The following is a 21,996-nucleotide window of genomic DNA, read 5'->3' on the forward strand; positions in this document are numbered from 1 at the left end:
CTAGGAGGAAGGGAGAGAGAGTGAAGAGCCCTTTGTACCGAGCAGGGTTGTCAATAAAGTTTTGTTGCCTTGGCAACCGCAGGCCTCACCGGGCCGCGGGGGTCGGCAGGGGAGAGGTGCGCGCGCATTCACCCACTCCCGCCCTCCCCTGCTTTCTTGCTAGGGTGGCAGAAGGTTTCTCCAGAGACTAGAGAAGTCGCGACTCTACGGTGACAGTCGGAAACCCTAGCCAATGGAAGGATAAATCGTTCAAAGACCAGCCAATCACATACAGGCTCTGGAGCCGGCGGAACCCGCCCTCTTTCCACTTGGACCTGAAGAACCCGACCCAAACCCGAGTTTCGCCCGGAGCGACGGCGCTTTCGGCCAATGAGGGCGTTGACTTCGGGTCGTGGGCGGGGACACGTCTCCATGACAGCGGCAGAAGGACAGCTGCGGCAGCCACTGGCCGCACTTGGCGGCGCTTGCTGGAGCGCGGGTGTGGCGGGGTTTTGTAGGGGCACTGACTGGGGGGCAGGCAGGGAGGGGCAGAGCAGAGCTTGGCCAATGGGACTGGCGTGAGCTTCATAGCAACTGAGGAGTGGCGGCGACCTTGACCAATGAGATGCCGCAGTCGCCGTGTCTGGGCGGGCCTGGCGGGGCAGACAGGAGGCGCGACGACCGTGTCTGACGAGAGCTGGAGAAGGCAGTGGGAGGTGGTGGCAGCGGCGGCGCGGGCGCCTGAGGAGGAGGAGGAGGAGGAGGAGAAGCGGGTGAGGGGCGGCGCGGGGCTTGACCTCTGAGCCCCCTCTCGGCCCCCGCCCCGCGCCGCCTTGGCTCCCGGTCGTCCCCAGCCCCGACTGTCCCCCGCCCCCCCGGCCCCTCCTCGTGTCCAGGCGCCCACGTCTCCTGGCCCTTCAGCGAACCTCAGGCTGCACTCGGCGCACAGCCTGTGCTTCCAGACCCAGGCCCCTCTCCGCACTCCCGGCCTCCCCTGGCCCCTCTCTCGTGTCCCTGGACCCTCAGCTCGCCCTCTGACTCTCCACTCCCCTGCCTGGTCCTTAGGCGCTTCCCCTGCACTCTCACTGCCGACCCAGGTTCCTGGGACCCTTCAGGCCTTCCCCAGACCCCTGTCTGCTTCCCTCAGTTTCCCCCTGGACCTCAGGCTTTTCCCCTGGATCGTCACTGCCTACTCAGCTCCCTCGCTGGAGCCCAGGCTCTCTCCTCTCGGCTCTTCTAAGCTCCTTCCTGGATTCCCATGACTTCCTCTGTCCCTCTTTTCTTCTCCAAGCCCCGTTCTGGACCCTAGGCCCCCCTCTGCCTTCTTATTCTTAGGACCTTCCCTGGACCTCGAGGTTCTCTTCTGCTTTCGCTGGACCCCTAGTCTCCCTGCTGGCTTTCCTGGGGTCCTCCCTGGGTCCCCGAGCCTTCCCGCAGACCCCTCTGTCTCCCCTGCAGGCACCGCCGGCCCTTCCACCTGCCCCAGCTCCCTCCCTGTGGTGTCTATTTTTCTGTTTTTTTACCTACATGCCCCTCTGCAGCTTCCGTCTGTCCCAGCGCCCTCCCGCAGCGCCCCTCTTTATTTATCCCCAGCCTTCCTACCTTCTCGAACCCCTTTCCCAGCCCCTCCAGCTCTTGATCTTTTCAGCTCTCCTCTCCTTGCTGTCCCCATCGACTCTCCCTGAAGCACTGTGCTGTGGGTGCCCAGAAGGCCCTCTGCAGTCGGGGTTAGGAGGCTTGTTTTGTTTCTTTAGCTAGTCCTCTTCTTTCTCCTCTTTTTCGTGGGCCTCTTTTGCCTCTCCCTACCGTTCCTTCTCTCTCCCCCCTCCCCTGCTTTGTCCTCTGTGCTCCTCCCTCCCCCGCAATCCTTGGAGAGGGAGCAGGTGCTGGGATCCTTCCTCTGCTCTCCCTCCCCTCACCCCTCCTCCAGACTGCCTGGGGTTTCACCCAGAGCCTTCTGAGGACTCCCAAGGGCTGCTGGGGAGGGGGGTGGAGGCCAAGGCCAGGAGAGAGTGGGGGTGGGCAGAAGAACAGGCAGTTCCAGCAGGGCAGGACCCCTTGGCTTTTTCCTTGGTGAGGGCCAGAGGTGGAGCTGGGTGCCCCCTGACTTCCACCTCCTGAAGGAGTAATCCTTTAGGGTTATCTCAGACTGCCAGTTAATCAGCCTTCCCTGGGTGCGTGTGCGTGTGTGCGTGTGCGTGTGTGCGTGTGCCTTTGTGTGGTCTGTGATGTGTGTGAGGGTCTTAGGGAATCTGTTTATGCACAATGGGTCAGTGAGTGTGTGTGTGTGTGCACATAGAGGGGGTCATATGTGGTTGGAGGATCTGGGTCTGCACTCAAGAGCTTGAAGAGATGCAGATGCTGAGGATGGCGGCTGGCCTTTCTCTGGGGGCTTCCCTGTTGTCGGAAGCACCTGTTGCATTTCATCTTCAGTGAGAGCCCTGTGAAGTCAGTATTGCTCTCCCTGCTTTATAGATGAGGAGACCCAAGGCCTTGCTAAAGTCCCATACAGCTTATAAGTGGCACCGAGCAAGCACACGCCCAGGGCGCCGGCGCCCCTGCCCTGCACTCTCCACCCTCCGCTGCAGGCAGCATGGTGCATGGGGCACCATGGGGCCCGACAGAGTGACAGCCAGAGAACTGTGTGAGAACGACGACCTTGCCACCAGCCTCGTCCTGGACCCCTACCTCGGCTTCCGCACCCATAAGATGAATGTCAGGTGAGGCGACCTGGAGGAGGGCGGATGGGGGCTCATGGAAGGCTCGGGACCCCTTCCCTCCCACGCCACCCCTCAGCCCCATCCTCCTCTCAGCTCTGAGCAGGGGTGAGGGTGGGGCCCGGGAAGGCCCGGAGGGAATAGGCCAAGGCCCTGGGACCCAGGCGTGCCCTCTCCCCCAGCCCCGTGCCCCCACTGAGGCGACAGCACCACCTGCGCTCAGCTCTGGAGGCCTTCCTGAGGCAGCGGGACCTGGAGGCTGCGTACCGGGCCCTGACGCTGGGAGGCTGGATGGCCCACTACTTCCAGAGCCGGGGCCCGCGGCAGGAGGCTGCCCTCAAGACCCACGTGAGGGAGCCCTTCCCTTTCCTCCCCGCGGCCCGCGTGTTCTCCATGTCACCTCACCTATCCTGGGTCCTCCGCCATTGGGGGCAGACCCTCAGCACAGCCCCTTGGGACTCCCTGACTTCCTAGCCATTGGGACCATCTGAGGCAAGGCTCAGAGAATCCTAGGAAGGGAGAGTTGGGGGGCCCTCTGCGATGGAGTCCAACCTCTTCATTTGACAGATGAGGAAACTGAGGCCCCAAGAGGGGAAGTGAGTTCCCCGAGACCACACAGCGAGTCAGTGGCAGAGCAGAACTAGAACCCAGGAGAGAGGGCGGAGAATGACCCTACCCTGCCTCCTCACCCCGCCCACCCCCTCACCTCCCCCAGATCTATCGCTACCTCCGCGCCTTCCTGCCTGAAAGCGGCTTCACCATCTTGCCCTGTACCCGTTATTCCATGGAGACAAATGGAGCCAAGATTGTGTCTACCCGAGCTTGGTAAGAGGGCAGAACTCGCAGCCCAGGGCCCCAGGCCTGATGGGAGGCATCCCTCCCTGGGGGCTGCTGGGAGAGGGAACCCCTGTGCCTTCTGGAGGAGGCCAGGTGCTGAGGGGACAAGGGAGAAACCTCTGGTGACTTGGAGGCCATGAAGATGTCTGTGTTCCTGGGCTAGGAAGAGGTGGTTTCCAGTGAGAGGAAGGAGGCCCAGCTTGGCCTACAAGACCCTCCTTGCCCACCACAGCCCTGCTGGGAGATGACATCCCATTGTGAGCCAGGGTCCCTGGGGCTGCTGGGAAAGGACTGACTTTGTGCCCAGGACTGTGCTGTCCTTTCTTCATCCCCATCTGAGCCCCTGCCAAGCAGCAAGATGGACCCTGCCCATGGCTCAGTCTAGCAGGAAGGCAGTGGGTAGTGGAATAAACATGGAGGGCCAACCCTGGCTGCTCAGTGCTTCCTGAGCCTGCCCAGGAATTCTGGGTGTTCTTGGGATCCAGGCCTAGGCTGAGACCCGCAGGACGAACTGAAGGATCTAGGGAAGAGCACAGGGGCGCCTGCGGGGGGCTTCTGGGCAGAAGCACTGGACTGAGGGAGGCCCGAGGCAGTGGGGAGGCCAGGTGGGGAGGATGCGGGATCTGGCACCTGCTGAACATGGGAGGGTGCCATACCTGCCCTAGTGGAGCAGGGAAGCCCACTCAGGCCAGTGTAGATGCAATGGTGCGTGAGTTTGAGACATTTGGAAGGTGAAACGCGGTGGCCGGCACTGCCCCATTGATTCTGCCCGCAGGAGGCCTAGGATGAGAGGCCACTGTTGTCCCCAGCGCTGGTGGTCCGGGAGGTGCCGGTGGTCAGGGAGGCACGGCTCACAGACCCGCGGCCTGGCCTCTTGGCAGGAAGAAGAACGAAAAGCTGGAGCTGCTGGTGGGCTGCATCGCGGAGCTGCGGGAGGCCGACGAGGGGCTGCTGAGGGCCGGGGAGAACGACTTCAGCATCATGTACTCGACTCGAAAGCGCAGCGCTCAGCTGTGGCTTGGCCCTGCTGCCTTCATCAACCACGGTGGGGGTGGGGAGGGGGATGAAGGCAGGGCCAACGTCGCGGTGGGGCGGGGCCTGGGAGGGGCGAGAGTGGGGCAGGGAGGAGGTGTGGCCCCCCTGCTCTCTGGCTCCGCTGACCTGACTCTCTGCTCTCCACTCCCCCTACCCCTCAACTGGCTCCAGACTGCAAACCCAACTGCAAGGTAAGACCTGGGACCCTCCCAGAGGAATGCGCACATGGGAGGGGCTTTCTGGCCCAAGAATAGCCAGAAACAGGCTCTCCCCACCTGACAAATGGGTTTCCCACCCCTGGATGCCCCTCTCTGGGCTGGGCAGAGCTGGTGTTTGCGCCTGTGGTCGTCAGGGATGGAGGAAGGGACTGCAGGCAGAGTCGCACTAGAACCCAGGTTGCCACCTGCTGGCAGCATTTTTCCCTCTCTGAACCTGAGCTCCGGCTGGGCCAGTTTGAGGGGGCAGTGTGGGGCGATGGGGAGACAGAAAGTGCCCCTGCGCCTGGAGCTGCTAGCCTCCCAGGGAGACGCCCACTGCAGCTGTGAGAGCAGGAGACAGAAGGGAGGGCCCTGGGGCAGGAGCCTGCCAGTTGGTGTCCCCTGGGGTAAGGGCAGAGAGAGCCCTGCCCTGGAGGATGAGGACTCTTCCTAATAAGAGGCTCTGGGAGGCCGAGGAGGCAAGGTGGGGGAGAAGCCACTGCTGGTTCTGTGTATGGAGCACAGGAGAAGGGAATGGAAGGAAGGTGGCCCTGGTAAGGCCTTACATGCGCACCCTGCCAGGCGTGGGCCTCACCGGGCTGCCTGCTGGAGCCCCGAGATGTGACAAGGGTTTGAGTCCTGGCCCTGCTGCCCCAGGCTCTTGTCTCTCTTCCCAGGTGGGAAACGGTGAGAACTTGCCTCCTGGGGCAGTTGTGAGGGCTAGGTGTGTGTCAGTGTCCTGTGACTCTACGGTCCATTACGTGGGTTCCAGGCTGCGGACACTGGGTAGGAGAGAGAGCCAGGGGGGCTTCATGAGCCAGTTGCTAGGCACCTCGTGGTGTGGAACCAGGAGGCTGCACAGAAGATGCCAGAGCCGGGCGTCGAAGGGAGAGTAGGATTCTTCTAGGTGTTGAGGGCAAATGGGGGCACGTTAGGGCATCCTGGACAGGATGCAGGCCGGACTGGAGGGCTTGGGGGCCAGAAGGCAGGGTAGCTGCTGCTTCGTATGCCGAGTGAGCTGGAGTCTGCCCCCTGGAGGCTCCCACTGGGTGAGGGAACCTGCTGTCCTGGGGGCTGTGTGCGGAGGGGAGGGACTGGAGGCAGGGCACTGGGTGGAGCAGCATGAGAGACGACGACGAGGGGCTGGCTCCCGCTAGGGTCTCGGGGACAGAGGACGAGGACGTGAGACACCATGCACTCAGGAGGTGCTGGCCAATTGTGCTGGCGTCAAGCAGGCAGGCGGCCAAGGTGTGTGTCAGGCTAGAATGGACAGACGGACAGACGGATGGGATTCCTGCCTCTCCCAGACTGGGAACTTGGAGGCAGGAGCAGGCAAGCCAGAGGGGCCCGTGGGGCAATAATTCTGAATGTGACACAGGCCTCAGGAAGGGGATGTGGCAGAGCCAGGCAGAGCTTGGACCTCGGCCACTGAGGTGCAGGCTGGCAGGGTGCGTGGAGGGGTAGGGTGTGTCACAGGAGCCCAAGGAAGAGTGCTGGAGGGAGCGGAGGGAGCGGTCCCTGTGCACTGCCAGGGCCCGGTTACATCATCATCCTGCAGGGAGGGTGGGGGCCAGCAAGATGGGTGGAGGGTCAGGGAGGGCGTGCAGACGACAGGCCCTGGACAGGGTGCTGCCTGGGGCTCTCGGCCGCTGCCTGTCCCCAGGAGCAGACTCTTGGGGCCAGGGTGGCAGGCCAGGCAGGGTGAAGCTGGGCTGCCCCCAGGGCAGGGCACTGAGCCTCCTGGCCCCCAGTTTGTACCTGCAGATGGGAACGCGGCCTGCGTGAAGGTGCTCCGGGACATTGAGCCAGGGGACGAGGTGACCTGCTTCTATGGCGAAGGCTTCTTCGGTGAAAAGAATGAGCACTGTGAATGCTACACCTGCGAGAGGTGGGGACGGCCCGCAGGAAGGGACACGGTCAGGATCTTGGGGACCGGGGATGTGTCCTCAGGGCCCATCCCTCCCTCCCCCTCACCTTCCTCCTGCCCCCAGGAGAGGCGAGGGGGCCTTCCGACTGCGGCCCAGAGAGCCCCTGCCACCTCGGTCCCTGGACAAGTACGAGCTCCGGGAGACCAAGCGGCGGCTGCAGCGTGGCCTGGGTGGCCCTCGGGCCTGTGCCCACCCACCCCCGCTGCGCCGGGACCTTTTCTGCGGTGAGCACGGGCAGGTGCCCTGGCCTGTTGGTCTGTCTCCACCCCCAGCCCCTTCTCTACCCTATTCCTATCCTGCCTCCTCCTCACCTCCCTCCCTCCCTCCCTCCGTCCCCCTGACCGGGCCTCACTCCTGAGCATCACTCTTCATCCATCCCCCTCTGAGGAGCACTGGGTGGCCACTGGCCTGAGCAGAAGCTGTCCCCCTTTGCAGGGGCCCTGCTCACACGGCTGCCCCTTTCTCTCCCCTCTCCCCCTCCCCCGGGCCTCCACAGCTGCCTGCCAGCCCCTGCGCCCCCTGCCCTGCAGCACCCGCCCCGATGCCTCGCCCCTCTGGCTCCAGTGGCTTCCTCAGCCCCAGCTCCGGGTGCGTCCCAGGAGGCGCCGACGCCCCCAGCCCCGGCGGCCCCCAGCACCCCCTGTTCTCCGTGCTGCCCGCATCTCCCTGCACCGGTGGGGAGGCTGTGGCCCCCACTGCTGCCTGCGGGCGGAGGCCCTGGTGGCCCTGGGTCCAGCCCCTCGCGACCGGTGGGCCCCTCAGCAGGACTGGCACTGGGCCCGGCGCTATGGGCTGCCTTACGTGGTTCGTGTGGACCTGAGCCGTGTGGCCCCAGCCCCTCCTGCTGCTGCCATCCCAGCCCCTGCCACCGGGACCCCAGGCCCCTTCCCCATCCCCAAGCAGGCCCTTGCCTTCGCCCCCTTCTCCCCACCCAAACGCCTGCGGCTGGTGGTCAGTCATGGCTCCATTGACCTGGATGTCAACAGTGATGGGCCATGATGGGCTAGACAGGGAGGCCCAGGCCGGGAGGGGAGGGCATCCCTCCTGGTCCCTTCCACTCCGAGTTCTCGAGAACTCATCTCCAAAAGGAGCTCTTGGACCTCTGGAAGGGAGCTGACTCTCGATCCTAGCACAGCTCTGACCCAGGGGAGGGTTGGTTTGGACACCCCCAAGGATCTGACCCCTGACCCTTTGTGACTGCTGACCCCTGAGCCACCCCCACCCCAGCAGGGAGCCCTGGCCGTTGTGCTCCCACCCCAGCTCCAGCCCCAGGGCTGAAGGAGCCGTTCCCTTCCTTCCCCACCCACCTTCTTCTGCCCAGGGAGCAAAGCCATAAGGGGCGGGGGCCACCCTATGGCTTCTCCACAGAAGCCCAGGCCTCGGGAGGAAGGAGGTGGAACTGACTCGAGGGTGGCGCTTCTGGACGCTGCCCTACAGAGGGGCGTTGGTGTGTCCTCAGCTCTGTGACTGTCTGAGGTGGGGGCGAGTTGAGGGCTGGCCGGGCACGCCCTCACCACCCTCACCACCCTCGTGGGTCTCAGGGAGGCCGGGTGCGACCTCATCTTTCTCATGGTGCTATCCCTGGTGCTACTGGGGTGTGGGGGCTCCCTCCCCTCCCCCACACCGGAATGGGATATGTTGGGGGGTTGGAAGCACTTGAACTTTTTATTTTATTTTATTAAAACCTTGTTATAAGCATCACCCCTGGAAGCCTTTCATTTTGATTTATGTTTTGAGGAGTTGTCCATTGTGAGGGTGAGACTCTCCACCTCACTGGGGAGACCAGATTCGGGGGAGGCAGCCCAGGCTTTGGGCCCTGAAAGCTTTGGGATGGTGAGAGGGCAGTGGACTCTGAGGATGACAGAGACAAGAATCATACTACGGCACAGGTTATGCTCATGAAGAACGCTTTCATACCTGTCTGCTCACGTGGGAGGGGAGTCTTCCCATTTTTCTGATGAGATAACCGAGGTCCAGCAATTAGAGTGACTTGTCCCGGGTCTCATGAGGTTGGACCGCCCTTGTCTGAAGTCAGACGTTCCTTCCAGACCTCATGCGTGTCATCGTGGTGGGCCTGGCTCTGTGAGACCAGGAAGTGAATCTTCTCACGTTTCTTCAGATCCAATTCAGTGCCTTGACTCTGCCATCATCTCTTGATTCTCACCTCAACCCCTGTGTTACTCAGGGAATACTAACAGCTAACAATTAGTGCTTCCTAGTACCAGACACCCTGCAAAGCATCTTGTGGATATTTATTTCTTGTTCATTGAGGCCTTACATCCATTTCACAGGGACGAGGCACAAATGTCTGAGAGTCAGGTGTGTGCTGCAGGCTCCAGTTTGTCTCCTCTGTGTTGGCCAGCCTTGGAAGAGTTTACTCAGAGGTTGATGAGGCTCGGCCACGTGCAGGAGGGACCTGGGCCCTGAGGAGAGGGGGTGAACAGGCATGGAGAGGCTGCAGGAAGACCTGGGTGGGCCGAGGGGATGGCCCAGGAAGGGGCACTTCCACAGTGGTCCCAGGGCCTGGGAATGGGGACAGTTCAAAGCAGGTAACATTTTTTAACTTTAAAGTTAATTTCGTTTACACGTAGCCTGTTGAGAAATGAGAAAATGTGCAAAGCCTACTGAACCCTGTTAGTTTTCTCCCTCAGGTTAAAAATAAGGAGGGAGAGGGCCTCCCAGTCAGCAAGTCAGCAAGCGGCGACGAGGAGAGTGGGGAGAGCTGGCTGACAGCAGCTGCTAAAGTACTTGTTCCTCTGAGCAAGCAAGAACCCACGGCTTCTAGACAAAGATGGATGGTCACAGCTCAGCAAGGATCCTTAGCCCGGATGGACGCCGGAGGTCCCAAGAACCTCCTGGAACCCTGTTTCAAATGTAGCCACTGCATATTCCCGTGCACATTCTGAGGGCGGAGGGTCTAGAGCCTTCAGCCAGCTCTCAAAAGGGTCTGGAACCCAGAACACGAAGATTAGGAACCAGTGACCGGGTTCTCTCCCTCAGCACTGCCGCCATCTTGAGGTGCTGATCCTGTGTTGTAGGACGAGGAGCCAGCTCTCTGGCCTCCAGCCACGAGAGGCCAGTAGCACCCCCTCAGTGGTGACAAAAGTGTCAGTGTTCATTGACAGATGTACCCCTGGGGGCCAGAGCCAGCACCCGGTGAGAACCCCTGGGCTAGAGTGACAGGAAGGCGGGCTGGGAAGACCTCCAGGACAGCACCTACAGCCAATGCTCCTCGTACGGCCTGTGCACCCTGGCCCCAACCTTCACGGCAGCGCCACCAGGACCACGCCGCCTCCACAGACGGTCAGGGAGGGCAGGTATGTCTGCCCCGAGGTCCCACAGCTGGTGCGTGGACGGAGCCCACCTTGCTGCTGGGTTTATTCTCAAACCACAGGGTAGGTGGGGCCCCAACTGCAATAGGAAGGTGAGAGGGGTTTGTGTTGGGTCCAGTGAGCTGGCAGGCTCTGCGATGTCCCAGTGGAGCTGGGGCCTGGCAAGCCTATGGGTGGATTGTGTTCAAGAGTCAGAGGGTGAAGGCTCAGGCTGAGATCCCCATCATACACATGGGGGCCAGAGCAAGGAAACAGGGAAGCTGGCCAGGAGGTGAGGGAAGGAGGGAGCTGAAAGAAGATAATTATGGCCAGAGTCTCAGGAAGCACCCCCGCACTTTGCAGTGCCTTCCCCAAAGCTTTCTAAGTTCCCCTCCTTTGGTGGCAGGAACAGCAGGGGAGCCAGGCAGGATGCCCCAATCCTGGACCCCATTTCTTCCCTTGTGGCCGCTCTCTGATCTTTTTGCCCTGTGCACGGAGTCGACCAGATACCTCCAGGAGCTCCAGGGCCTGTGAATGTGGTTGGTCTTTCTGTGGTTGCTGTCCAGCGTGATATCAGGCACTGGAATCAGGCCAGCGTGTTTCCAGTCATTTATATAGACTGAGACCCCACACACCCTGAGAACAGCTGGTCTACATGCACGTTGTCCTAGCTTGTGACTAAGCATCATCCTCCCCACAGCCCTGTGAAGTGTAGGTATTGTTATCGCTGTATTTTGGACGTGAAGACCACAGTGCAGAGGGCTTCGGATGTTTGTCCAGGGCCACATGGCTGGTAAGCTTCAGGGCCAGGACTTGAAACCATTCTCAGAGTTCATCTGGGCTCTGAGATCTTCGGGACGGGGGAGAGGCAGACATCAGAGAGGAGGCTGGGACTGTGCCCACTGGAGACCAAGAGCTTGGTTCAGCAGTGGCTTATGTGGGATGGTATGTGGGCGGAAGGGAGAGCCGGAGCAGTGCCTCCAGGGTTCGTGGTGTGAAGGGCGGAGGGTGGCCAAGTGGTTTTGTGAGTCTGGGAAGCACCTGGGAACACCTGAGCCTGTCAGTAGACTGGCAGGAATTAGCTGAAGTGGGAAGGGAAAAGAGTGAGTTTACTGATGATGGGGCGGGGTGGGGAAGGGGGGGAGGGGGAGGAGAGCATGGATGCAGGTTGAGGGGAGGCATGGGGAAGAGGCTGAGAGGCCTCAGTTTCCTCTGACCTGGAAGGCTGCTTCGGGACAGTGAGGCTGGCACTGAGGTTTCAGGATGTGGGTGGGCAAAGCTAGCCCAGGAGCAGTGGAGGAGGTGTCCAGAGCCAGAGTTTGGGGCCTGAGAGTGTTGGTCAGGCCCAACTGACTAGAGGTGAGGTGGGTCTGGCCCTGCCCTGGACTCAGGCATCCATAGGGCAGTGATGGCAAAAGGGAGGCCATGAGTGTAAGAATGTCCCAGAAGTGGTCAAGGGGTGGAGGCAGCGAGCCTGGCCCCAGAGAGAAAGAAGGGGGAAGGCTCAGAGGGGCTGCTGGCCCACAGGGTGGGAACCCACTGCAGGCACTCTGGAGAGGTCAGGAGGCTGGCTGTGGCTGCACAGGTGTCAGGCCCTGTGCTCAGATGCTACCTGGGTGACCTCACCAAGTGCTCAGACAGCCACCATCCCCCTGTTGTGACTCAGAGCTGCCTTGCTGCGTGTCATCTCCGCTTTCCTCCTTTCCTGCAGCAGCACCACCTCTGTGCAGGCCAGAGGTCTGCAGGTTGAGGGAGGTTGCCCAAACGACGGGCCCCCTCCTGTGGCTTCCAGCCCCGCCTGTCTGGCTGAGTCCACACCCTGTGCCCTCATTTGCCCCTCTGCTTCTCAGGTTGTGGTCTGAGAGAGGGAGCCGGGGCCAAGGTCAAGGGTGGAGCCATCCCAGGAGATGTCACATCTGGGATGTGCCCTGGGTGGGCTGGTGAGGGCAGCTTGGAGGGAGCAAGGGGAGTGAATGGATCCAGTTCTCCCCTCAGCTCACCCAGCCCCTCCCCTCATCCCACCTCTCCTGATACTGGGACTCTGGACCATCTCTGTTGACTGCCAGGGAGACTGAGGTGACGCAGGTCAGCAGGCTTGTCCAGGGCCGCCCATAAGTCATCAAATGATTAGTAATAGCCACCTTTGAACCCTGGGATTGAATGGGGCCTTATGAGATCACTTCAGGCAGAGTCTGGGGGTCCAGGCTGCCCCAGGAGGCTGACAGCTTCAGACAGAAACTGTCAAATCCAATCCTCCCCATGCCCAGGACACACACCCATCTAGGGAAGGACCAAGGTAGAACCCCAGGGCTCCAGGCTCTGCCAAGGGTCACTGCTCAGCCTGGCGTGGGGCCGGGGTAGGGGGTGGTGTGGAGGTGGCTGGAAAGGTGACATTTTGAGGGATGTCTGGAATCAGAATGAAAGTATTGTCGTCCCCAAGCTTAACTGAACACAGACCCATTGCCCCAGTGGGTCAGGGGCAAAAAACAACAGACTGGAGCCCTGGTGTCCTAAGCTCACAGTCAGGAAGGGGCTGGTGGGAGAAACTGAAGTGACGTTTGTCTGATCAGAGGAGGAGGCTGCTCCTGGCTGTGGACAGGGTGCTCAGCAGACCTAGGGGATAAGTGCAGAGCACTCTGCTGGAAGGGGCTCACGTGATGGAGATGGGGATGTACTGGGAGGGAAATGGAGTTAGAAGGGGATGCGGGAGTGAGGGAATGGTGGAGAGCCAGAAAGGATCAGGAGCAGGAGAGGGTGGGCTAGGGGCAGCGCTGGGTGGTACATAAAAGACTTCTTGGGACTCGAGATGGGATGGACTGGGGGAGGAGGGCCACAGGAATCCCAGGAGCGGGCTGGGGTTGTGGTCCAGGAGGAAAAGAGGGTCCTGCGTGAGGAGGTGGAGGGAGGACTTAGGTGACAGGTAGGTGTGGGAATTGAGAGGCAGGGACAGCAGGGAACTATCCTGGTGGGCAAGTGTTGGGACTCAGAGAGAAAAAGGGGACTGGGGGAGTTGGGGAGGGGTGGGAGGGGCTCGGCTTGCTCCTACCCTAAAGATCTGACTGTCCTCCCTCCATCCCTGCCCTGATGCAGCACAGTCCTCCCTCACCCCGCCCACGATCAGAAGCAGTAGTGTTGGCTGCAGGGCCGACACAGGGAGGACGTCCCCATGTCTCACTGACCAGACGTTAAGAAAGATCAGCGATAACAGCTTTATTTGCGGCTTGGAGATGGGGCCGGCGGCGAGGGCGGGTGTTGGGGTGGTAGGGTCCATTCTCTGAGAGACGAGAGGATGCGGAGGGTGTCACTGGGGCTGATCCCTCGGAGGAGCCGCGCTCAGACAGTCAGATTTTGCCAGCGAAAGTCCCGTTCTTGATCTGCTCTGTCCAGCGCTGCACCTGGGAGAGTGGTGGACGAGAGGGAAGGAGGTGGGGAGCGGGCGCTGGCTCAGCTCACCCGGGCCATCCACCCTCGTCCGGCTCGTCGGTGCGGCGCCCCCCTGTCCACTCACCCAGCTCATGGGGCACAGCGAGTGGTACACGCGGAAGTAATACTCGCAGGGCTGTGTGCTCTTCCCGCGGCGGTTCATGTTCTTGACGCAGCGGTGGTAGTCTGCCGGGTGGGGCGGGGCGGGCAGGTGGCCGGGGACGGAGCAAGCAGGTGGCACCGCACGCCCTGCCCCTCCCGGCCCGGCCCCATCTACCTCGCCCCAGCCCCTCCTAGCCACGTCCCTCCAGAAAGACCCGGAGACAGCCTCCTCCCGGTAAAGCCCCGCCTATCCCCCCTCTCACCCAGCCCTTCCAGGACTCGTTCATTTGCCTTCAGAATAGGCCCTGCCCCTTCCAAGACCCGGTCCCACCCTAACCTGCAGGACCCCTCTCCTCCCTCTACTAGCCAGGCCCTGCCTATCCCCCCCTCACCCCGCCCCTCCACGACTGGGACCCGCCCCTTCCAGACAAGGCCGGCTAACTCCGCTCCCCCCTCACCCTGCCCTTCCACGGATCGATCCCGCCCCTTTTAGACAAGGTCCCGCCCCTAAGGGGTAGGCCACGCCCCTTTCGGCCGAGGCTCGCTCCACTCCCTACCCCAACGGTCTCCGTCCTCGCGTCGGGGTCCTGGACCCTCTCCCCGTCCTCAGGTGGGGCGCGCCCCTTCCTAACTCCCATCGTCTCTCACCCCTCCCCCTAACTTGGCCCGCAAGGTCTTACCCAGGAAGTTCTGGTAGCAGTTGCGGGTCTGGTTCTGGTTGGGGAAGCGTGGGTCGAAGGGTGGCGTCGGCCATCTCCCCTTGGAGGGCACCTGGCAATCAACATCCAACATCCGCAAGGCTGGCAGCTCCTGCTTGGAGGGAGAGGGCTCTGTGGGTTCTCTGGGGCGCCCCTCGCTCTGACCGGCATCCAGATTCTGACCATCACCCCGAAATCCAGTCCCGGTTTCCACCCATCTTGCCCTCACCAGGCTGATGTCAGCGGGTCACTGGGTCAGCTGAGTTTGTGGCTCCGTCCGGGGTGCCCCTCGTTTCTGAGTCTCAAGGGTCCCAGCCCAGAAAAAACATGACCCCTCTGCCGGATTGGCTGGGACCCCCGGGACCCCAGCCAATGGGAGCGGCTGCGCTGCAGGGAACGTCCTGGGACAGGCGCCGGGTCGGTGTGGACCACCCAGGTCCCGCCTCCAGCCCAATGCCCTTCTTGGGGCCGGTGCGCGCGCGCGCAAACACACACACACACACACACACACACACACACACACACACAACACACACACACATCCAGGCGCCGCTTTTGCCGAGTCTCAGACTCAGGCTTTTAATCTCTGCGAAAGTGGGCCACCCCGCGGGCTCTCCCCCGCCCCGCCCCCCGCCCCCCATATATAAAGGTACAGGTAGTTCTGGTCGCTACCGGAGAGGGAACATGCCCTGCCCGGCCTGTTCAGCACCCTGCTTCTTACAGTAGAGGTGCACAGCACCTGGGGGCCTGTGAGGAAGAGGAAAGAGCCAGGGTGGGGTCTGAGCTCCTGGACTCCAGCGCCAGGTCTAAGGTGGTCCGCGGGGTGCAGGGACTACCTGGCCAGCTGGGCTTCTCTGGACACTTGGCAACTGAGGTTGAGTGCCCCGCATCCGGCTACTGAGGCCACTGGGAACTGTGCTTGCTGGAGAAAGAAAGCCGGAGAAGGCTTTAGGGGATCAGCAGGGAGACAGTAATGAGTGCTCAATAAATATATGCTGTCGAGGGGGTCCTGCTCCTGGACCCGGCTGGAATCTGGGTCCCCACCATTGTCCCTCCTAGGCTTCTCTCCTTCCTGCCTCCTTAGCATCAACTCTGGACCTTTCACCCCCACATCCAAATGCACTAATCTCTCTTTCCTGTCAAGAAGCCCTCTCTTGTGCCCCATCCTATACCAGCTTCTTATCCATGTCTCTCCTCCTCTTTCAACAAACTGCTTGGAAACAGCTAGTCTAGTCCTCCTCTCCAATTCCCCTCTTTACATACGTATGTACATATATATGTAGTGAGAAAATACACCACACAAAATTTACCGTTGTAACTAACCATCTTGAAGTGTACAATTCAGTGGCATTAATTACGTTCATAGTGTTGTGCAACCACCACCACCGCTAAGTTCCCAGAACATTTTCATCACCCCAAAAGGAAACCCCCTACCCATGAAGCAATCACTTCCCATCCCTCCATCCCTTCCAGCTCCCAGCAACCACCAGTCTGCTTCCTGTCTCTTTGGATTTGCCTCTCCTGGACATTTCATTCAAACAAAATCGTACACTATGTGGCCTTTTGTGTCTCACTCCTTTCAACTCAGCCTCATGTTTCCAAGAGTCATGGCACGGTGATCCCCGACTTCCTGTGCTCCCTTAAGCCTGCCCCATTCAGGTCTTTATCCCCACCCCCTCACTTCCTTACTGACAAATCCAGAGGCCCTGTCTCACCCTGTCTTCCTTCACCTAACCGCAACATTGACGCGGCTGCTCCCATGATGTTCCTCGTACTTTCTTCACTTGATGTTCAGGATGCCCCAGTCTCGTTCTTCCACGCTCCCTCTGACTGGTTCCTCGTTCCTTGAACACCTTGGTCTCCGTCTCCGCCTACGCTCACTGGCTGGTGACCTCCAGCCTCATAGCTTGCAGCAGCTGTGCATGTGCCAATGACTCCCTACATCATTCCAGACTCATGTGTTCAGCGGCCTACCCCACATCCTTACCAGACATCTCAGAATCAAGATGTCCAAAACAGAATTCTTAATCTTCTCCCTGATACCTACTGCATGCACAGCCTCCTTGACTGCTGCGCCTTCCCAGTGTCTCAGATCCCAGACCTCGAGATCACCCTGGATGTGACGTCAGCATACCCAGCCCAGGGGCTGATCTTTTGGCTCAACTATCAGAGTATCTCCAGAACCCCACTGCTTCTCAACACCTCCATCCCCGCCCCTCTTGTCCAAGCCACCATCATCTTGTGCCTGGGTCATTGCAGCTGCCTTCCCACCATTCTCCCAGTGTCCAACCTTCCCCAGCTACCTTCTCTAACTTCAGCCAGAGAGAGCCCTTTCCAACATAGATCAGTTCCAGCCGTTCTGCTCAAAACCCTCTGGCTCGCTCAGCGTCAAACCTAAAGTACTTAAGATGGCCTGAAGGTCCCATGTGATGCTGCCACGCCCATGACTCCTCTGACTGCAATTCCCACTCCGGGAACTCCTGGGGTCCCTCTTGATCCAACACATCATGCACACTCCTTCTTCAGGGCCTTTGCATTGGCTGTTTCTTCTGAAGGGAACAAATTTCCCCAGATGTCCACTTGGCTTGCTCCCTCCCCTCCTTCAGACCATTATACAAATGACACCAGCTCACTGAGGCCTCATGGACCACCCAGTCCAATACTGGAACCTGCTTACCCCACTCCCAATCCCCCCTACTCTGCTGTTTACCCAGAGCGCTATCACCTTCTAATGTACAATATAATTAATATGGATTTTATTGTCAGAGTTCCCAACTTCAGCGCCGCTGATATTTTGTGTGGAATCACACTTTACTGTGGAGCACCATCCCGTACATTGTTGGATATTGAACTGCGTCCCTGGGCTCTACCCAAAAGATGACAGGAGCACTCCCTCCCCAAATTGCTCAGTGCCACATCAGGGTGTAGAATGATGCCTGACACTCACTATACATTGAGCACACGAAGGAAAGTGAAAAAAAAAAAAAAAAAAGAGGGAATGACCCTCTTTGCCCTCATGGATAATGGAGCTGTTAGTACACTTTAGCTGTCACCCCAAATACCTGGGTGAAGGAGCGAAGACGCCCAGTTCCTTCTTTATCTTCTCTACCTTGGAGGCCGTGTCCTTCATACTCTCAATTTCCAAGAGAGTCGGCAAGAGAATCTCCAAGGATGACCCCGCAGTGGCCACAGGACTCTGGTCTGGCGCCCTCGCCAGCTCCTCAGATACCCTCTCAGGCTGCTGGGAGACCCTAGCCGCCGTCTTTGAGATGGGGGTCATGGAGACGGGTGACCCGGGTATCTCCTCCCACCTCATTGCGGGCAGAGGGATGGGAGTCTTGGAGGCAGTATTCATCTTTGGGCTGCTGGTGGCACGCTTGGGGCGGGGGGGCACTTTCAAAGGCCCCCTCGGGTCCCAGGGCACCTCCTTCACCTCGGCCCCTGGACGCATGTCCCCCTCCACCTCTGCTTGCAGACCTGTGTTCCCCTTCACCCAGGCCCCCAACAGTGGCTGTTCCCTGCCCACCGCTGGTGTCTCTTCCAGCAAGGACACCTTGGTGGGGCTGAGGGGCAGCGTGCCCATTGTTGGCATGGCAGACACCTGGAGAGTGGAGAGCCAGGAGGGTAGACTGACCAGAGCTGGGTTCAAGGGGTGCTCCTTGGAGCCAGCAATGATCATCAGCTTGGCAAGGGCGAGCCCTTCCACAGAGAAGGGCCTGGCCTGCCCCTGCGGGGCTTCCTCGATGGCCAGCTCCTGGGTCTTGACCCACTTCTTCTGCTGCCCCACCTCCTTGGATCTGAAGCCGGGCATGTCCACAGAGATTGCCTCCTTCATCGTGTGGACCTTGCCTTCCAACTTGCCCTTGCCCTTCAAGCCATCCACAGTGATCTCCTGGGCTCTGCTGATCAGGACTTCCTCCGACTCCTTCTCGGTGGTAGTGAAGGGCAGTCCCAGGGATGTCTTCTGAGTCCTCATCTCCACCACGTCCGTCTCCTGGGTGCCCATCAGCACCACCAGCTCTGGCTTCTCTTCAGGCTTGCTTTTCTCAAGCACATCCCCTCCATGACTTCCCACGGGCAACATGCCAGCGTTGGCAGGCCCCAGTGTCGTCCGGTGCTGGGCAGGTGAGGTCAGAGCCTTCTGGGATGGGGTTGGTAGGAACAGAGATTTCCTCTTTGGGGCAGGGGGGGACACAGCCTTCAGGGGAATAGCACGTGCATGTGGGACCTTCCGAGGTGGGGCCGGCACCGCTGGGGCCTTGTGGGGAATAGATCCATGAGGGGCCTTCCGAGGTGGGGCGGGCACGGCTGGGGCCTTGTGGGGGATGGCAGGTCCATGCGGGGCCTTCCGAGATGGGCCAGGTATGGCCAGGGCCTTCTGGGGAGCAGCGGGGTGAGTTGCAGCTTTCCTGGATGGAGCAGGCACAGCTGAGACTTTCTGGGTCTGGTCAAGGATGAATGGAGCCTTGTAAGAGGTGGCAGGGACAGCTGGGGCCTTCTGGGAGGGTGGTGGCCACAGCTTCTGTACAGAGTCTGGAGTCCTGGCTTCCTCATTGTACCTGGGGAAGGAGGGCTGGGGGGCAGGGAGGTGTAAGTCGGTCGGGTGGGTGGTCCTGCAGAGGGAGGAGGTGGACAAGGTGCTGGACTCAGGGTCCATCAGGTCTTCCATGTCCTGCTGCCACAGGTACATATCCAGGTGATCACAGGAGCCCAGCAAGTGCGTTTTAGGGCTGTCCACCGAGACACAGCGTGAAGGGGTCTCAATCAAACCTGCCAGGCATGTGGCCGCTTCAGAATTAGAGCAACCCTGTAGGTGGATGGAGGGGCAGGGAAGGATGGTCAGTGCCCAAAGAGATGCCCAGACCCAGGGCCCAGCCCCCTTCTCCCTCGGACCCAGAGGTCCAGACCCTCAACCCCTCCTCCCTCAGACCCGGCAGTCCAAGCACACCAGCCCCTCCTCCCTCAGATCCAAGTTGGCCCCAGCCCCAGTATATAGCTGCCTTGGAAGGGGACTCCATGTGGTTGGCTGTGTTGGAAATGATGCTGAAGATAGTCCGAATGGTGATGCTGGGCTTCTCTGGGTGGGGAGAAAGCAGTCTGAGCCCTGGGCAGAAGGGCTGGAACTTCAGGGGTCCAGGCACGGAGGCAGAGGTAGGGATGTGCTCACCGGACACTTGGACTTGGGCCTGCGGTCTGTCAAGGCAGAGGTCCATTTGGGGCCTGTAGGGGTGATTTGGTGTGACTTTGGCAGCATCTGAGCCGGGTCGGGAGAGGCCCCCACCCCTCTCCCCATGCCCGCACAGTGACAAGATTCAAGCCTACTTCTTTTCTGTGGATTTCTTTCTTGTGGCAGAATGGTCCAACTGCGACCAGACAAGAGGCATGGAGTCACCCACTGCCTGAGACTTGAATTTGCGCTTGAGGGTCTGGCAGAGAGGGGCGGGTGGGAGGGAGGGCAGTCAGGAGGCGCAGCGCCTAGGCCCCCCACCCCACCAGGCCGGCCGGGGCCTGCTCACCTTGGCCTTCTTCTGTCTCTGAGTTGTCAGCGTCTTGTAAGGAAAGGTGGGCTGGACAATCGTGACTGGAAAGAGACGGGGAGACCTCACATCAAGGACCTCGACAGGGATGACACGGAGAGAGGCCCAGAGGAGGCTCCTGGGCGCTCAGCCAGGGAGAGGGGGCAAGAGCTGGACTGCAGAAGCTCTGTCCATGCCTGGTGGGGGCAGGGCTAAGACTCAGGGGAGGGCCTGATGGACACCCAAACCTGCTCACCTGATCGTCTGTGGTGGGACTGTTTCTGTGGACAGAGAAGGGGGCAGTCAGGAGGAGCGAGCTCTTCTGATTCCCACATCTCCGTTATCTACCCAGCCCGGGACTCCAGACCCCCAGCCTCTCCTCCCTCAGACCCAAGGGTCCTGCCCCCCCAGCCCCATTCCTGGCGATCCTGGACTTTGGGCTTTTGGTCCTGGCTCCCTCTGGAATCTAGAGCTATGAACTGCCCCCAGGGGTCTGTGGGGTCATGGCCCCACCTGGAGGCGCCAGGTGGAGGCAGGAGGTGCCATGTTGGCCAGGTCCATGGGGGGCACATGCAGGGTCCTGGGGGCCCAGGAGGTGGCGGGCTGCTGGAGCAGGTTGATGAGGCGGATCCAGCGGTCGAACAGAAAGCCAACCTCATTGTCAGGGGCATCCAGCTCAAGGTAGTAGTAGCGGCCTGTGACTAGGCGCAGCTTCAGGCGCCAGGCAGTCAGGTCGTGGACGTAGAGGTGGACCAGGTCCAGCGGGATCATCCTGGCAGAGGCAGGAGATGGAGGCGGTAGAGCAGGAGATGGGGGCAAGGTGGCAGGGGATGGGGAGATGGAGGCACCTGGTGAGGACGAGGTTGGAGCATTCCCTGCCCTCTGGCGGCTGGGCCATCAGCAGGATGTCTGGCAACACCAGGCCTGGCAGGGAGGCAGCCACGCCCATGGTCACTCGGTTAGTTCTGTGGTGCACGAACACGGGGGCCCCTCGGTTGGTCACCTGGGGGTCCAGGGAGAGGGGCTGGGACCACTCCTTTATGCTCCTCTGGTACCCCCACACTGAACCCCCCACCACAGAGCCCCCCAGCTGCCTCGTGCCCGCCTAGGTCCACATTCACCAGCCCAGGGGGTCTTGCTGCCCTCCTGCCCCTCTCTGCCCCCAGGGCGCAGGGAGCCGGGGACCTGGACAAAGTTACTCTCAAACATGGGCAGCGGGCGAAGGGGCAAGTATTCGCCCTTCTGAAGGGTCTTCTGCAGCTCGCCCAGAGTGGGGACCCACTTCAGGGGGCCCTGGAGTGGCTCCAAACGCCTGATGTTCCGGAGCCGGTTCATGGCGGCTGCAAAAAGGATGGGTCACCCGGGGCACAGAGTAAGGGACTTGACATACCGGTCCATGACCCCCCAGCCCCCCGGGTCCCAGGCCCCAGCCCTGTGGGCTTCATGGGTACCGGGAACTCAGCGGTTCCAGAGGATGGAGCTTCCCCAGGGCTTGGACATGGCCCTGCAGGGGTGGTCAACCCTGGACTGGGGGAGGAGCCTTCGGTGTTGGGGCTTTGTGACCTCATTGGTCACAGATTCTTCCTGGGAACTCTCCTGGGGCCATGGGCTCCCTTCTCCCGCAGGAATGTATCCTGGAGTCTTGGGGCTGGGGTGGATGAATCAGAAGCCCCTGCTCCAGACCCAAATTAATGGCAACCCAGGGCCCTGGGAGGGTCCATCAGGGATATTGTAAATGGATAATTAAACAAAAGGATTTTGCGTCTTAAGAGAGGAGAACTGAATTACAGTCTCAACTTGCCACTGACCCTTCTCTAGACCCTGGCTAAGGCCCATACCCCCACAGGGCCTCAGTTTTCCTGTATCTAACTTGTCTGTGTCTGCGGCAATGGTGGCTCTACATTGGTTATAAAGAAAGGAACATGAGTTTGGAATGAAGCAGACCTTTGGCAGAATCAAATTCTGTCTCTCCCTAGCTCTGTGTGACTGTAAACAACACACATTTCACCAGGAGCCTCAGTTTCCCTCATCTGTAAAATATGGGGTATTGGAGGATACAGGGGGTCCTGTAAGTACTTAGAGCATGGCCCAGAGCAGGCGTTCAATGAATGGTCACTCTTGTCCCCTTCTGAGGGCTTTTGGGGTGGAGGAGGGGGGCTGATATTCTGTCATTCTAAATATAGTGTTTATTATTTTTTAAAATGTGTCATGCAAAATACATGGTCATTGTAAAAATTCTGGAAAATACAGACA

At 60.3% G+C, this 21,996-nt stretch overlaps 3 protein-coding genes across 3 annotated transcripts; 1 reads left to right on the forward strand and 2 right to left on the reverse strand.

The window, feature by feature from the left end:
- The first annotated feature begins 622 nt into the window (after nt 1–622).
- Nucleotides 623–8,394, forward strand: KMT5C (lysine methyltransferase 5C). The gene is made up of 9 exons (XM_031459158.2): nt 623–752; nt 2,455–2,699; nt 2,879–3,044; nt 3,412–3,521; nt 4,415–4,578; nt 4,740–4,759; nt 6,517–6,653; nt 6,757–6,917; nt 7,190–8,394. The coding sequence occupies exons 2-9, from the start codon at nt 2,455–2,457 to the stop codon at nt 7,690–7,692; spliced, it is 1,506 nt and encodes a 501-aa protein (XP_031315018.2). The 5' UTR covers nt 623–752; the 3' UTR covers nt 7,693–8,394.
- Nucleotides 8,395–13,194: 4,800 nt separating this feature from the next.
- LOC105098744 (cytochrome c oxidase subunit 6B2) lies at nt 13,195–14,762 on the reverse strand. Its single transcript, XM_010991491.3, has 4 exons — nt 14,457–14,762; nt 14,210–14,339; nt 13,513–13,613; nt 13,195–13,399 (listed from the first exon to the last, which is right to left on the reverse strand). Exons 2-4 carry the CDS (start codon nt 14,319–14,321, stop codon nt 13,346–13,348), a joined length of 267 nt encoding a protein of 88 aa, XP_010989793.1. The 5' UTR covers nt 14,322–14,339; nt 14,457–14,762; the 3' UTR covers nt 13,195–13,345.
- Nucleotides 14,763–14,895: 133 nt separating this feature from the next.
- On the reverse strand, nt 14,896–21,078 carry GARIN5B (golgi associated RAB2 interactor family member 5B). The gene is made up of 9 exons (XM_064490030.1): nt 20,929–21,078; nt 20,592–20,746; nt 20,257–20,515; nt 20,000–20,024; nt 19,744–19,808; nt 19,550–19,653; nt 19,395–19,447; nt 17,290–18,997; nt 14,896–14,974 (listed from the first exon to the last, which is right to left on the reverse strand). Exons 1-9 carry the CDS (start codon nt 21,076–21,078, stop codon nt 14,896–14,898), a joined length of 2,598 nt encoding a protein of 865 aa, XP_064346100.1.
- Nucleotides 21,079–21,996: the final 918 nt, after the last annotated feature.

Source organism: Camelus dromedarius, chromosome 9 (genome assembly GCF_036321535.1).
Source record: "Camelus dromedarius isolate mCamDro1 chromosome 9, mCamDro1.pat, whole genome shotgun sequence".
NCBI classification, from domain to species: Eukaryota; Metazoa; Chordata; class Mammalia; order Artiodactyla; family Camelidae; genus Camelus; species Camelus dromedarius.